The 16,298-nt window shown below is 44.2% G+C and overlaps 1 protein-coding gene across 2 annotated transcripts in view; it reads left to right on the top strand.

Moving 5' to 3' along the window:
• nav2a (neuron navigator 2a) overlaps positions 1–16,298 on the top strand; it is a 100,234-nt gene that overhangs the window by 49,843 nt on the left and 34,093 nt on the right. For both annotated transcript variants that reach the window (XM_041039407.1, XM_041039349.1), the window contains exons 9-12: positions 97–209; positions 303–411; positions 1,315–1,740; positions 6,682–6,804. In XM_041039407.1, the coding sequence (XP_040895341.1) occupies positions 97–209; positions 303–411; positions 1,315–1,740; positions 6,682–6,804 (771 nt within the window). The remainder of the gene's footprint in view (positions 1–96; positions 210–302; positions 412–1,314; positions 1,741–6,681; positions 6,805–16,298) is intronic.

Here is a 16,298-nt window from a genome sequence, read left to right as displayed (position 1 = left end):
TGACAATTTTCTGAATATTAGGTTCCCACTAAATGCACAATAATTCAGAATCGATGATTTCGCCACTTTGATCCCTCGCACATTTTGTTTCCCCAGATCCCAAACAGACGGGGAGGGAACAGCAAACACTGACAGCGGCTCAGGAGGAGGAAGAGGGGGAGACGTTTCCTTTACCAAGACCAGCCAGCCCTCCATCGAGGACCTTTCAGGTGGGTGATCAGTTATAATACAGGATCTGTCTCTGTTGAGAATAAATAACTAATGTTTTATCATTCTGGTAAATCTTTTTTTTATTGTCTCAGGTGAAGACCCAGAGACGAGGCGGTTGCGAACTGTCAAAAACATCGCAGACCTGCGGCAAAACCTGGAGGAGACCATGTCCAGCCTGCGAGGAACTCAGGTCACACACAGGTAAAAATAAAAAGAAATTACTTTCCAACTGGTTTTAACTCTGACTGACTGGTGACCCCACCTACTGTTTTTGAAGAAAGGTTGAGGTAAAATTTTTCCGAACATGGTACAAGTCGTAGTATTCACTGTACACTATGTTTTTCAAGTGGGAAACTCCTGTAAATATTGACCTGTAAGAAACAGAGCATTATTATGAAATGGAGCATTATTAGTAATTTATTATTTTAGGTAAATAAAATGATGTACGTTACTTTAAAAGGTGATTTTTCTGAAGTGTTTTCTGTTCACCTTGTGAAGTCAGCACTGTTCACAAAGAAGTGTGCGAAACACGTTCCAGTGGAAAACAAAACTCTACTGTTTGGGGATCATCAAAGTGTAGCGCCTTACAATGGCTGCTACGCCTGAGTGGTAAACAGGCTAAATCAGGCTAACGGGTGGGGATTTGAGTCTGTGGCTGAACTGCCTCATGGTCAGCAGACTGTGTCTGTCTAGGTTTACAGGTATTACTTCTTTTTTTTTTCTTGTCTCATCCTTCTTTTGGAGAATCCTTCTCTTTGATCGCAGGGCATGTCTTTCATGTCGTCTTTGATTCAGGTTTAGCTCTAATCACGTTCCCTCCCTCAGACTGTTGACCTCTGCTCTGGCCTCGTGTCTCACTGCTGATCCAGCTCTCTACATTCAGTTGAGGCTCTGCTGAAAGTTATTTAATGATTTCTGTTGAAGTCATTAAAAGGGCTCAGAACTGCATTCAGAAGTTTTTGTTCCTCAGGTGCCTCCTAGTTGGCTCAGTTTATTCTTATTTTTAATTTTTGATTATAGGCCTGTCCTTTTGTTAACATGTGAGTCACAGCTTGTGCCCTTAATTTCCTTTCCCTCTCTCTGCCTCCTTTTCTACCCGCTCAGCACCTTGGAAACCACTTTTGATGGCAGCGTCACCACAGACATCAGCAGTGGCGGCGGTAGCGGTGGTGGTGGCGGCAACAACAGCGGTGGCGGTAGGAGCATCCTCAGCCTCACTTCTACCCGCCCTTCCCTGTCGTCATGGCGACTGGGCCAGTCTAGCCCTCGTCTGCAGGCGGGCGATGCCCCCTCCTTGGGGAACGGCTACGGTGGCCGCGTGGTTGGTGGCCAGGGAGGACGTTACCTGTACCCGGGGCACCTCCGGCGGCAGCTGGCTGGCAGGGGAGGAGCCCTCTGCAGCGTGGACCTCGGAGACAGAGCCGCAGAGGACATCGACCTGGACGGCATCACCATGGAGGTCACTGGGTACATGAGCGACGGAGACGTGCTGAGCAAGAACGCTGCGCGAACTGATGATGTCACCAGCGGGTAAGTGGATCACACTGTTGGACATTTTAATCAATGGATCGATAAGTCGATTGACAGAAAATTACTTTCATTCATTTGTCAGGCAAAAATGTCAAATATTTTCTGTTTCCAGCTTCTTCAGGATTTACTGCTTTTCTCTGTGTTTAATCAGTGTAAATTTCACTTTTTGCGAGTGAAGAAAAGAAAGGAAGAAAAAGAACAGTACCTTAACACTGTAGTGATTCATGTCACCGTATTGGCTGTGAGGTTTCATGGATGCAAGCTCGCCAGGAGAGGGCAGTGGTATTCCTCGCTCACCGGCCTGCGATGCAAGCATCAGTTGATATCCCACAGTTTAGCCTCAGTAGCATTTATTCTGTGTAGCTCAGACCCCATTAGCGTCCCATCTCTCTGTCTGCAGACGCAGAAACGCTGAAATGGTGATAACCTGTTTATTTGCTCTCTCAGAGCCAGTGTCCATGTTGTAACAGGCCCCCTGCATACCTTGGCTTTCACACTGTGCAATTTAAACTTGTGCTGTCATCATCACTATCAGATGAGGCTGTAAACGGCGCCAACTCTCCTTCACATGGCATCAGAAATCCAGAGATAGAGACACCAGAATTTGGAAATAGAGCTAAAGTTCAGATGAACGTAAATTATTTTAAAAAAACAAAAACAAAACACACATTTCTCTCTCGCTCACTCTGGAGTGGAAATTACTTCCTCTGGCCTCAGTGCATTTGCACAGATTCACCAGCCCTGAGGCAGCTGTACAAGTCAAGGGAGCTAAGTGTTCTTGAAGTGCTTCATGTGTCTGAATCTGTGGCTGAGCAGACAAAGGCCGAGCCACAGCCACACCTGGACAGGTGAGTGATGTGAGCAGGTGAGCACAGTCATCTGTGAAAACTTGATATCCAGGCTGGGTCAGAGGCAAGGAGGAAGGGAAAGCATAACTAATTTCCAGGTGGTCAGATATTATTCGGACTGCAGTTAAAGACCCACTTTCATGATTAGTTTTTAAATTACCTGATTAATCATTTAGTTTATAAAATGTTGGAAATTGTTGAAAAAAAAAAAGTGTAGCGAGTTGTTTGAGTTCCTGTTCACTGATCTAAAGCAAAGAAGAGCAGTAAATCCACACATTTGAGAAGCTGGAACCCACAAATGTTTTTTCATTTCTGGTTGATAAATGACTTAAATGATTAATTGATTATAGAACATGTCCATTGATGTTCTGTTGTTTCCACACTGCAGTAGATTTCGCAGATTTTGTGACCGAGTGAAGACGTTATGTTGAGCTGGATTTGACTGGTTTTTTAAATGGTGGATGCTCGGGATGTTCAGATGGAAGCTGCACTATAATCAGTGTCGCGACATGTTGTCTGTGTGCGACACATACAGGACATGCTTGGTGTGTGTATTTGGTGCTCTCAGCTGTATGAACCCGAGGGATGAAGTGATGGATGGCTGGCAAAATGAGCCAATGAGAAAACTGTTACTCCAGTGGGAGCAGGTTGACTAGATCAGGCTCTGTGTGCTGGCCGGGTGGAAACTGCAGAGGCATAAAGTGTGTTTGTGTTTATATGTGTTTGTGTATATGTGAGGAAGTGTGTGTGGGTACGAGCGTGTGGGTGTGTGTGTTTGTGTGTGTGGTAGGTGGAGTTGCCCTGTGGGTTAAGCATTTAAAACAGACGCAGACTGGTGACCTCCCCCTCTTCTCTACATCCTCAGGCCATTTAGCAGTTTGCTCTGTCACAGGCCTGTTAGCATCCCACTAACTGGTTCTTCGACACAGAGGTGGGATGTTTACCCAGAGAGGAGGAGCTGGGATTTGGATTAAAGCAGTTAATTCTCGCAGTTCAACTCGTAAACTGGGGTTTTTGACATATTGGCTTCCAACCCAGTGAAATGGAGGTGGATGAAATTTAATTTGTGGTCAAAAAAAATAGTTCCAGTGTCTTTAGTTTGAATTAAGTGTTAAGAATTGTCACCTGCACAGGGAAATTATGATGTAGATTGATCAGTGGTTTGAAAAAACAATTGAGCGATAATCAATAGGCTCAACATTTATCTGTCTTGATAGTTAATTTATTTTGTGTTCTATGAATCCTACAGCACAGAGAACACAGAGAACATGATTAATGACACCACATTTAGTATCTGCAGTGGTTTTCTTCAGCCTCCGACCCCCTCCTCCGTTTTTCCTTTTGGCTTCTCTGGTCCAGGGAGACCAAGACTCCCCCCTCCCCACCTCCTTGGCTTGGGGGTATGTTGCCCAATGTACCGTTCTGCACCCCTCCACCCCCCCACTGTTCCCTTCCTCCCTCCCTCCCTCCCTCCTCCACCTCCACCTCTCACAGACAGACCCAACCTCCAGCCAGGAGGGAAGAGCATGTGTAGCTGAGGAGCGAGGCTGCATACCAACACTGAGCTCCCACAGAGCAGCGCACACTCACACACACACTCAGGCTACACATGGACGCGTAATCTACACACGGAGAGTTCACTGATAGCGATAGCCCACTCTTCTGATATCACCATGGTCAGACACGCTCTCACCTGCTGATATTATGCACACAGCAGCAGATACCGCTCGCACGTTCAGACGTGATAACAGACAGTAGCCAGACGGTTGAAAACGGAAACCTCTGCTTTGGAGATTTTTATCATCGGGGATCAACCCTCACCTGGACTTGTTTATTTTGCTTTGGACTGACTGTGTTACCATGTTTGAGGCAGAAAGGTATGTTTTAAACCACCAACAGAAATCAGAAGCTCTGTAGGCGATTGTTTGTTTTTTTTCCCAGAACATGACTTTTTGTGAATTTCCTGCTGTCACTGCCACAGTGCATACATTCTTTGCAAGTCAAATATCTCTGCAGTTTCATTCACTCGAGAACTTTTGCTTCTGTCGGTTGCACGGCTGTGTAAACTCTACTTATCTGCTCAGTTTCAGCCCATAAACTGTCCTGTTTGGACACGTTTCTCCTGCTGCAGAAGGTTACAGGTTAGCAGGCATCTGAAACAGGAGGACAGGGAGGCTCAGTTACTCATTAGTGTGAAGGAGTAAGTGTGTGTGCGTGTGAGTGAATGTGTGTGTGCATGTGAGTGACCGCCTGGCCATCTTCAAGGTGACTTCTGCTTTGGGATGATGGATGCTCCCCTTAAAGGACAGCTAACCCCCCCCTCAGAGTGGATTCTCTGTCAGAGGATCGCAGCAGTGGTCTTCATTGTCTGTTGTCTCCATTGTTATTGTGAAATCTGCCACACAACGTGTTTTATATCTGTGAATGAAATAATGCTTTCATTGCTTTGTCAGTTTTTATCTGTGATGCCTGAAGAAGTAGGTATGGGTTTGTCTGACTTTGGTGGTGCTCAGGATTTATGATCTGTGGCATGAGTCTTCTTTATACTGCCCATCTAACTAGTATATAGTATACTGCCCATCTAGCTTCAAATATAAGGGTTTTTAATCTGGAGTTAAAGGTTGTCAGTCAAACCTTCTTTCATCTGGAAGTTTATTCCAGCTCTTTGGAGCTTGGTGAAAAAAAATGCTGAATCTCCATGTTTACTTTGGACTCTTGCTGGTATAGCTGGTATAATTGCCGGTTCCAGCTTGTCGAATGTGAGGATCTGCTGCTTTCTTTCTGATTTACATTACCACAAAGAATCATCACCCAATGCTGTAGATCTCCTCTGCTCTACAGAGCTGGTTAATCTCTTTTTGCTCATTGTTTAAGTTTTCCAGGCTGCAGGCTCAGCTCTCATTAACCTCGCTGTTTGAAGAAATAAAAGATCTAGCGACTAAAAAGCTCAGATATTTTCCTGAGGAAACTGGCTGCGACCAAACCAGAGCTGAAAGCTACAGCTGTAAACATTATAAAGGCTGCAGTTTGTTCAGCATCTGTCCAGGTTTGCTCTCTGCTAAGTGACTCCTGGTTGCTGTTAAGTTTCTGTGCCACAGCCCAGATGTTAATTCTGTTTGACTGCAGGTTACACAAAGAGGCTCTGTCTGTAGGAAACACTGTACGGTGTGTATACTGTATATACATGTAGCTGTAAGTGTGTGTTTATGTGTGTGTGCTGAGATCCACACAGAGATAACACAGAAAGCGTTTTGGTGGTCGAGCTCGAGCCGGGCTTATTTTTCTACTCACTCAGCTGCAGAAAGCGAGTCGTCGCCGTCCCACACAGACAGCATTCACCATTTCTATGACCCGGCTTCAACGTTAAATCAGCAAACATTTCATTGAGTTACACCTGGGCTAAATGAGTCAATATTTAGCTCCATTAGGAATCTCCTCCACTGGTAAATATTTGGGGAATTAGTTGGTGTTGTTTTAGTTTGAATGGGAATGTTTGTGTTACTGCTGCTAACGGTCAGCCTCCGACTCCAGCCTCCAATAAATCAAGTCCCTTCAAATGTAATTTTCCATTATGAAACGAACGAACTTTGCCTGCACTTGCATGCACAGTATATTTTTAGCTCAGTCAATCATAATATCCCAGCCTGGAGTGGATGATGGACTCGGTGTCGGTGATGAATGGTGGTATCTTTCCTGTAGGGAGAGAGAACAGACTCGGCCTCTGTCTGCTGAGCTGCCACTCCTCTTAAAGGCTGCTGTTGTTTACCACTGACCACATGAGGGAAATGTGTCTTCAGTCAGATAGTTTGCTGTCTTCGGTGTTTGTGTGGGAGCTCTTTGTCAGCCGTTGAGGCCTGATGGATGGGAGCTTTGCCTCAGCCGGAAAACTAGATGTGGATGTGGGCTCTTCCTGCTCTGTATACAACAAAAGCAGCTCTGAGAGGAAGAACAGAGTGTGTTAACTCTGGTCAGACTCTTTAAACTAAGTGTGGCACTGCACGACTTCAAATCATCCTCTCCGAGCCCTTTAATTGCGTTGTCTCAGACATGTTTTACGGGGCCTGCACATAATACACTTTGTTGTGTTTTGCAGCTATATGACTGACGGAGGCTTGGGTCTGTACACACGGCGCCTGAACCGCCTGCCCGACAGCATGGCCGCCGTCCGAGAGACACTCCATCGAAACACGTCGTCGGGACAGGGAGACGCTGACAGGTAGGTCTGAAAATGTCTTAAAGATGATCAGTGTGTGATGTTGAGTTAATGTAGGAGGAGAACTGTTGCTTTGTCTGCCTCTGCTAAGTCCAGCTGAAAGTAAACTGGACCACGCTCAGGTTGGGTGAGCACGGTGATCTTTCAGTGCACTGGGCCGCTTTTTATGTCTCCTGCTGAACATGCTGTGTTCATGTGTTTGCTCATTAGTGACTGAGCTGGTTGTGTGAGTTTTACGGTAAATATAGTTGGGTTTGTGGTTGTAACGCTTTCTGGTCAGCTTCCTGCTTCTCCCTACTTTCATCATATTGCAAGTGAAGGTGTGTCGTCTTGTTTCCTGGGAGCTGAAGCTCTCTTGATTCCTCTTTCAATGTCATGGGCCGTGGTTGAAGTACCTGTAAATAAAAGAGGGAAATTACTTCTCACAGGGGTTATGATTGCAGAAAATGGGAAAAAACACAGCAGCCTGTGTAGAGAGCGCTGGTTAAAGTGGCTCAGTTTCTGTTCCTTTCAGATGAGCTTGAAATTGATGAAAAACAAATGGAAAACTGAAAAACAGCTGAATCACCATCATATCCTGTGTATTGCATGATGTTAGCAGGCTGTCATAAAATTCCAGCATGAAAACATCTTGCTGCAGTTTAATGCATTAAATAAGAAAAATACACAGTATGTTGTGTAATTGTAGGATGTCTTAGTCCATCTCCGTCTATTTTCACTTCTCAGAGTGATACTGCGCAGGTTTTGCTCAGACTTGTAGCCCTGCACAGGATGCGACCTAACTCAGCTTTGTGCAGTGCACCACGCTGCTGATGTATAAACTGATCCTGAACATAGAGGAATAGCAGTGAAACGCGTGTATTTCTGTGGGTGTTATCGGGACATATCAGCCGTTACGTGCAGTAAAGTGAGAAGATTGACTGAGTATTTGTGTCTCTGCGGGAGTTTCCGGAGCGTCTCGTGTCGGCGTGAGATGCTGCCCGTCTTTGTCCTGCCACAGAGATGGAGAGGGATTTGGCTAACTGACAGACGGAAATGGATGAAGGCCGAGTCGCAAAATAGAAGGATCAGTGGGGGGTGGGAAAGAAAGACGAGAGGGAGGGAACAAGCTTGATATTGAGATGGACTGCAGAATAGATGATGGTGGCTAAAAGCAGCTTTTTCCCCAAATGCTCAGGTGTGGCTAATTTCCTGTCTTCCAGACTTTTGACCTTTGCCCTCTTGCTGGCATTTACCCTGCAAGCACACACACACACACACACACACACACACACACACACACACACACACACACACACACACACACAGAGTCCTTCACAATAAACTCCTCTGGCCCTCAGATGCAGCTAAACACAAACTGTCCTCCTCCTCACCTTTCATCTCTCCCCTCTCACCCCCTTTTCCTCCTCTCTTCCCATCTCTCCTCTCACCTCTTATTTTTTTTTTCCCTCTCCCTTGTTTTGATTAGAGAGCGCAGCGAGTAGAAGGAAACTGGGAGCAAATTAAATGATAAAACGTGGGGGATTTCTCTCTCTCCTTCTTCGTTTTCGTTTGATTTTGTGCTTTCATGTCTCCCTGTGAGCTTTAAATTGACCGAGCAGGCAGGTTATGCTTCTCCAGAAACTTTTCATTTCTTCTTTCATGATCTTCAGAAAGCTTCATTATCGCTTTCAGAAGATTAGAGAGAAGGGCGAGGAGAGCGTTTTAACATGAAGAGGGGGATGAGGTGGCTCCCCCTTTCCTCCCAACCACACCTCCTTCTCCCCCCCTGAAGGAATGTCTGATAAATGTGCTTACTGCTTTTAGTTTGGGATTAATTAGGAGAGCTCAGGAATCGGCAGATAAAATGCATTAGCATAATAAACCCAAACTCGAGGAGCTGGAGGGTAAAGAAGGGTGACTGGTTTTCTGTTGTAAAAGATGAGGCTAATTTTATACATGAGAGGGGGCTTAATGGTGCAGTTTGGGCAGGTGGAGGAGGGTGAGCACCTTTCCCTGTACGTGCCTCCAACATTTTGTAGTTCATGAGTGTGAGAGTTGAAGGTCTGAGCTCAGAGGTGTGTGCGGCCTGTATTTGCTCACTGGGTGTGTGACCCATCTATAAACCTGCTTGAGTTTAAATGCCTTTTTTTTTTTTTTTTAAACGTTCTGCGGGTTTAAGATGCAGCCATGCCCCTCAGAGCCGGCGAGGAAGTGGGGGTGGGAGAAAGGTGTTGGGTGTCAGCGTGGCACTGGGGCGAAAAACCTTGTGACCCCCGGATGAGGAGGTCAGGAGCTTCAAAAGGCTGAGGTTCACCGTCGGGAAACCTTTAAGACTTTGTGCTAAAACCCTCCAGATCAGATCAGCTCTGGACTAATGAGGAGCATAAAAGATGCAGCTTGAAAAAAACGCGGTGTCGAACGGCTCATTCAGAAAACGGGACATAACTCAGGGTATATGTGGTATCATGAGCTGAGGTGGTGACTGTTGATGAAACGCACAAACTAGTTTTACCAGCTGTCAGATGTATGTAAAGCAGTGTGGAAGCAAAAGAGGATCACACTGAGTCATGGGACAACAGGACCAACGAGGCTGAGTAAAAAGGCAAAGACAATAGAGACTAGAAACTGTGTGTGTGTGTGTGTGTGTGTGTGTGTATGTGTGTGTGTGTGTGTGTGTGTGTGTGTGTGTGTGTGTGTGTGTGTGTGTGTGTGCTTATCCCTGTCATTTATCTCTGCGGCAGGAGAAAGAGGAAGCAATCTATAATGGTCTGTCTTGTGATTTGAATTCTCTTTGTTAGCGCAGACAAAGAAAAGGTCTTTGTGGTGTGAAGCCGTTGTAGCTGTGAGTGTTAGAGAGACCCCGGCCCCTCCCCTTCTCGCTCAGGCGTTGAAGATATCATTTCTCTTTTTCCAAATGAGAGCTTGACACAAAGAGGAGAGAAGGGAGCTCCACACAAATCACTCAGTTTGAGGCTGGTGACTGATGCTTTCACATGAAAAACGTATATAAATCAGTATAATGAGGAGGCAGGGTGGTTTGAGGATCCTGCTAATGTTATAGATGTTTCTGTGAACGGCCCATCCCTTTCCTCTACATTTGTCTCGCTGGTGTCTGCATACTGTATGTTTATCATGGGGGAAAACATAATCATAAAATGCAAGATAATCCATTAGGGAAAACAGAAAGTCTTATTTTCTTTGGTGAGCATGTGGAACTGAAACAACAAAGTTTAGGGTTTTTTTGTTGACCTATTTAAATTCTCCTTACTCCATAAACAACACGTCCCACTGACAGATTCACCTCCAACCAGCAGGTGCCTTTTAAAACACTTAGACAGCTGTCACTCATTCTAATACCTTTCATTATCAGGTATTATTTTGATTTAATACCTTTGAATTGTGTTATAAAGGCACTGTACAAATAACCCTGAATAAACTTGCCAGGCTTTGCCTTTGTGCCCTCTGAGTCGTTGTGTTGGCGACATCAGCGCTGCATAGAAAGACGACGAACTGGCAAAAAACACGTTGACTTTTACCACAACGCAACACCTTCGTCATGTGGCAACGCGCCGTGTTGGCCAATCAAATGCATTCAAGTGCACATTCCTGGAAGGTCACTCTGCAGTGCGAATTGTCTAATTCTACTGTGATAACTCCCCAGAGTTGTAAAATCCCTTCTCTTACTCATCTGATGAACTCAAACTCATGGATCTGTCACTCAGTGGATCGTATTTTATCTTCCTCCCAGTACCTGAAACAAAACACCCTCTGCTTACACAACCGATTTATAACATTGTGCCGTTGTTCATTTCTGAGTGCGCGTTAACACACGGGACAACACAGCCGGATGCAAACTAACATACTATCTAACCTTTGGTAGTTTGTGTTTCCTCCATTTTCAACCGCTACCCCACTCAGTCGACAGCGTCAGGTGTGATTTTACTTTGAAGTTACTTCAAAGTAAAAGCCCTTTTTGATTAAATGTTTACATTATTATGATACAAATTATTTTGTCTGCCCTCATCATGTGGAATAACTATATAACTTCAGAAGTGTGTGTGTGCGTGTTAGAAACGTCTTTTTTTTCCTCTCAGGAGGATTTTAATCCCACGTGCAACAGAACTGAAGTTGTTTAGAACATGTTACACTCACACGCATATGTTACAGACACACATGCTGTAGACACACGTTTTGTAATACACACATGCCTCAAGCTCCAATATGTTATCTTTTCTGTCTGGACTTGAGCAGGTTCCCTGTTGGCCTAAGGGAGAAAGAGAGAGCTTCACCCTCCTTTATCTGCTCTTCTCCTCAGCTACCAACAACAACACCTGGTGCTCCACCTGTCTCTCCCTCTACCTGTCTGTCTGTCTGTCTCTCTGTCTGTCCTCTGTAACCTCACCTCCACCTGCTCCCCTGGTTCAGCAGAGTGAATGTTGTGGTTTGCCCCCAGGCTCTCACTGTAATAATAATCACTGGATCGGTTTCCTCCCCTCCCTCTGCTCCTGTCGTTTCATGAGCCAGCAGTCCTGTTCCCTGTAGAACCAGGAGTCTATTTGTATGATAATGAGGAACACAGCAACACAGGAACACAAGAACAGAGCCTCACCTGCACTTTTAACTCCCCCAAACCTTCCCTGGTCGTACTCATACTGTCCCTGGTCGGTCCTATTCTGCTTGGAGACAACATCAACCTGTCACTGCTGATCACAGCTACTGTTTCAGGACTTCTCCAACACAAACCCTGTCCAGCAGTGTGTGTGTGTGTGTTTCTGTCCCAGTCTGCTGTGTGTGTGTGTGTGTTTGTGGGTGTGTCTGGAATACCAGGAGTGTTTGGTTAATGATGGCAGAAGGGTGCAGGCTGGGTTAGTGTTGGGTTACCAGGATCAGTGGCACCAGGCTAAATGATGAGCACACCTAAACCATCTGTGGTTGTCAGTGGAATTCATGTGGAATTCATTTTCCATAATGAAATATAGAAGCCTGTCAGTTCCTTTGACATGCAGCACAGTGCTCAAATAAAGTTTTAAAGTTTGTTCAAGTTTAAGCGATTAGCTTCGTTGTTGGGGAGGTACTTTCATCATAAGGTCATGGATTAAAATGTCTCCTCTTTCTTTCCTCTTTTGATTCCAGAATGTTAGAAACATAGCATTAAAATAAAACACGCAGTACGCAGAGGACCAAAGTACATGGCTCTTGAGAAAAATTCCACAAGCTTGAGGTCAAGAATTTTCCTCAGCTTTTGATCCAGTGCACTTGTCAGTAAGACAAGAACTTTGTAGTAATCATATACCACATAAGCTAAAAGCTCAGGTTCCTCCTCTTGTCTAATGAGAAAATTAAATCATCTTGTTTTGTCCTAAACTGCTCGATGGCTTGATGGTAAAGCTCCAGAAGTGAAGTCTCTGTGTTGAACTTGAAAGCTTCCCACATGCTGGCGAATGGGATCAGTCCCATTCCTTTTGTATGAGATGAGCATCAGTAACTCGTGTGCATTCGCAGGTCGAAGAGGAAAGTACGAAACTTAGCCTCTCAAACTTAAAATGAACTTCATTTACACCGGAGCTGAAAATGTGGTGTGGTTGATCAAAAGAAAAAAACGCAGTGACGTCTTTAAGCCGTGGCAGACTGACGCAGTCTACCTCGAGATGTGGTTTCGTCAAGAAAATGATAAAAAAAAAAGGAAATATTTTTGTACATATACTTATCAACTTTACATATTCACCCAGAGGAAAATGTGTTAAACATTTGGTCTGCGACATTCCTACCCTTTGTCTGCTCTCTCCTTATCTTCTGCACTCACACACACACACAGAGAGAAAACACCATTCAAACAAATACTTTTCCGCAGAAATCTAGACTCTAACTCAGCCTTTGACTCCCCTCGAATACTAAATCCTATAAATGCCTCCCAGCTATGTTCAGTCTGAAAGCAGTGTTCTGTATGTCCATGTAGTGTGTGTCTGTGTGTGTGTTTGTAATGAAGCCATGCTGGTGAGACATTCTGGGGGTACGTTGGCCCAGTCTGACCCACAATCTGTGTAAGCTGTAAGGCCAAATATGTTCCCATGTTAATGATGCTGCCACACACCCACGTACTCCAGCTGCTGCAGAATGCTCTCCCACCTACACTGCAAAAATCTCCATCTTTGTGATTTTACTCTTATTTCCTTAAAAAGAAAGTGGGAAAAAAAAAACAGCCAGTGCTGTGAGAACATTTAACCGATTTCCAATACAAATCAACATTTAACATTTTTATTTATTTATTACTGAGCCTTCTGCCTGGAGGGCAGGTCTCACCCGCATTTAAAATGGCAAAAGTTTGAAATTAAAATCCATTTATTCCAGTGGGATTGCTGTGATCAGTGGGTTTACTCCTGGACGTGGAGGATGGCTGCGCACATTCTTTGCATCAAGTCCGTCTTTAGTGACCTCTGATAGATGAATTTGTTCAAAGTTCACCAAATGGAATCACTGTGTAGCAAGTTGTCTCTCAGTGTGAGACAACTGTGTGATTTCTCAGATTCAGACACCGAAGAATCTATAATAAAGTCCAAAATAGTAAAAGCTAAACTTGCCATATCTATTTTTATTTTGCCCTCCTCTGTCAGGGTATAAACTATTCCACAGAAGAGCTGTTTGCTTTAATATTATTATTATCATTATTGTTGATTTTATATGATGCTGTAATAAATCTCTACAGGCAAGTATGATATGTACGAATGTAAACATGTATGTCCCAAAAAGCAACTTGAGGTAAATATAAGGTCAGAAAAGAAAGTCAGAAAAACAGGAAATCCTGTTAACAGTCAATATTTATTAAATTCAAGAGATACCCATAAAGGGTAACCTTCTCTTAGACTGCCCCTCTCCAAATAAAACAGAAAAAAGGGCTACTTGATGTGATCAGCACAATTTAAGTATACTTGCTCTTGTAGCAGCAACAAATAAAGGTTTTTCAAATCTCAAACATCCCGAGGGGCGGAAGCTCACTCACGGTTCATTTTCTTCCTGCTGTACCTGGAAGGGACATAAGTCTGTGAGTAATATATTGTTGGTGTGTGAATTACCTGTATGACTTACCTGTTATGGTGTCCCGCTTTGATTTATCGTTTGTGTGTAAACGTTAATAGCGCGACCGATGCTAATGCGCTAGCCCGTCAATGGGGTTCTCCATATTATGTTAGCATCGAGCTAATCGCTACTTATTACCACTTGCAGGTCGCGACGGAGCTTCCGCCCCTCGGTACAACGGCTTTGCAAACGTTGCTGTCTTCCTTCGTGGTGTTTCTAGCGCAAAATATTTCCACACAGCGGACATGTTGTGCTGAAAAGTTGGAATCACTTGTGGAGTCATTTCAGCAGACAACATTAATGCACAGACATGGTTCATGGATGGAAAATCTCCGCGGGTTGGATAGGAAATTTCTGATCCCTGAAATATGTTGGTATCGGAACCCGATACCGATACTGGATTGGATCGGCCCCATCCCTAGTACATATACTAACTATATATAACTAACTAATATAACTTTTAAATAAACCCTGTGACCCAATTGTCCTGTTAGCAACCAAGTTAACAAGCTATATAACTAACAAAACCAAGATTTGGTTACACAGTTTTAGAAATCAGTAATGAGCAAAATTAGTGGGCGAGATTTTTTTTGTAGTGTACCACACCTAGAGGAACTTTGCTGCCCACATCCATGTGGGAGGAGGGGGCGTTAATTAGGGTTGAGGGACTTAATTTACATGGAGAGTAAAGGATAGAGAACTGATGGGGGCTGAGGTTTGTTGTGGGCAGAGGGAAACCGAGTCCTAAGAGAACTGATGTTCTGGTTGCCATGGACACTGTATCAGCAGACCATGACCCCCCACTCCCCCCTACCCCCTTTGAGCTTTTAACAAGAACACCTGCCTTGCCCTACGAAACACACACACACAGTCACACACACGCATACACACTAAAGAGGGTGGGGCTTTCACTCAGGTAGAAAAGGGTTTTTCTCCCACACAGTCTTTTTTTTATGTGGAACACTGCACTACACTGTTTTTGTCTAGTGTCTTTGCTGAGATGTAGTTGTGACCTACAGAGTGAAAAAAGCTTGGAGGAAAAGGACGTCTTGATGAAGTATATGAGCCTCAGCCAGAACTAAACACCCAGCCAGGAGTTTTTGAAGGGAAACTCAGAGGTCGGAGGCCTGGCCCAGTGTCTCTGTTCCAGTCTGCAATCTGAACTGGGCTACAAGGAGAAGATCAGAGCAAAGGAGCAGAGCATGTTGGACTTTAGTTCATCTACAGTGAGTGGTTTGTGGAGCACTTAGCGCAGGGTAAGTTTTAATCATCCATGATTCCCCTGATTTTTCATGAGGTTGGCTGCAGGCTGGAAGTCGGGGCGTCAGCAGGTTCATGCAGGTTGCAGCTTTAAAGTAACTGGATAATGTTGATTATCTACGTTTCAGCATGTGAGTTGCAGGAAAAGCTCCGGGACAGAAGTCTGCATGCCAGACCGTTCGTGTCAGGATCTCTGGAAACAGCCTTCAAAACAACAGATTGCTAAGATTTTGTCCCACGAGCCCCAAATGCTCTCATGCACACCGGAAAATAACTGTTTAATATCTGATTTTTATCCTTTAATTCACAGTTTTCCCATTTTATTTCCCCCTTAAGTGGGTTTAAGGTTAGATTAATCCCCCTTTTCCACACTGTTTGACAGTTTCATAAAAATATTTTGGATCAGCTTATTCCTGCTCCTCGTTGTAGCTGTATGATGTTTACACTGAATGAAATCTTTAAAACTAAACAGTCAAAATTCAGCCTGACATATCTGGTATCTTTAGAACGTTTGTGGTCTCCACAAGAGTTTATATTAAAATTCTGTGGGTTTGAGCTAAGTTTGGAGTCGAAAAGGTCAATACTGAACTTTGTTTTCTTATACTGTTAGCAATCAGTGTATTGATCTATTGTTTCCTTTCTTAAAAAATAATGCAGTTTAATGATAGTGGATAGTTTTCCACATTTTTAGATACCGAGTCTCCTCCATCAACAATTATAAACTTTGATTTGACACACAGTTTTGCACTGTGAGACTAAAAACGAAGTTCAGATGGAGAAGCAGCTGAGAGCATCTTTAGAAAAACAGAGCAGAAAAAAAAAAGTGGCTTGACGTTAAGAGAGGAAACTACCGAAAACATTTTATTTCCTTTAAGTGGATCATCATCTGGAGACACTTTTAAAGAAGGTTTCAAGCCAGATGAGCGTGAAAAAAAGGACAGACTCTGGGACTCTGGGCGACGTTTGCCTATAAGTTGTAGCTGCAGCCCAACAAAACTGGAAAGTTTTTATTATTTGGGCCTCTGGGACCCCGTGAACCCTTTTTGTAGACCACAGGTGTGGAGGCAGTGACCACCTTTGTTTCATTCTAGCATCGAGGCGACAATAGGTCAGTTTGTGTGCAGTGTGTCTGCACACACACGAGAAATTCCACGTTTGTCCCAGTAGTGTTTTAATTATTA

This window comes from Toxotes jaculatrix, chromosome 1 (assembly GCF_017976425.1).
Source record: "Toxotes jaculatrix isolate fToxJac2 chromosome 1, fToxJac2.pri, whole genome shotgun sequence".
Taxonomy (NCBI): domain Eukaryota; kingdom Metazoa; phylum Chordata; class Actinopteri; family Toxotidae; genus Toxotes; species Toxotes jaculatrix.
This window is presented reverse-complemented; position numbering and strand designations above follow the sequence as displayed.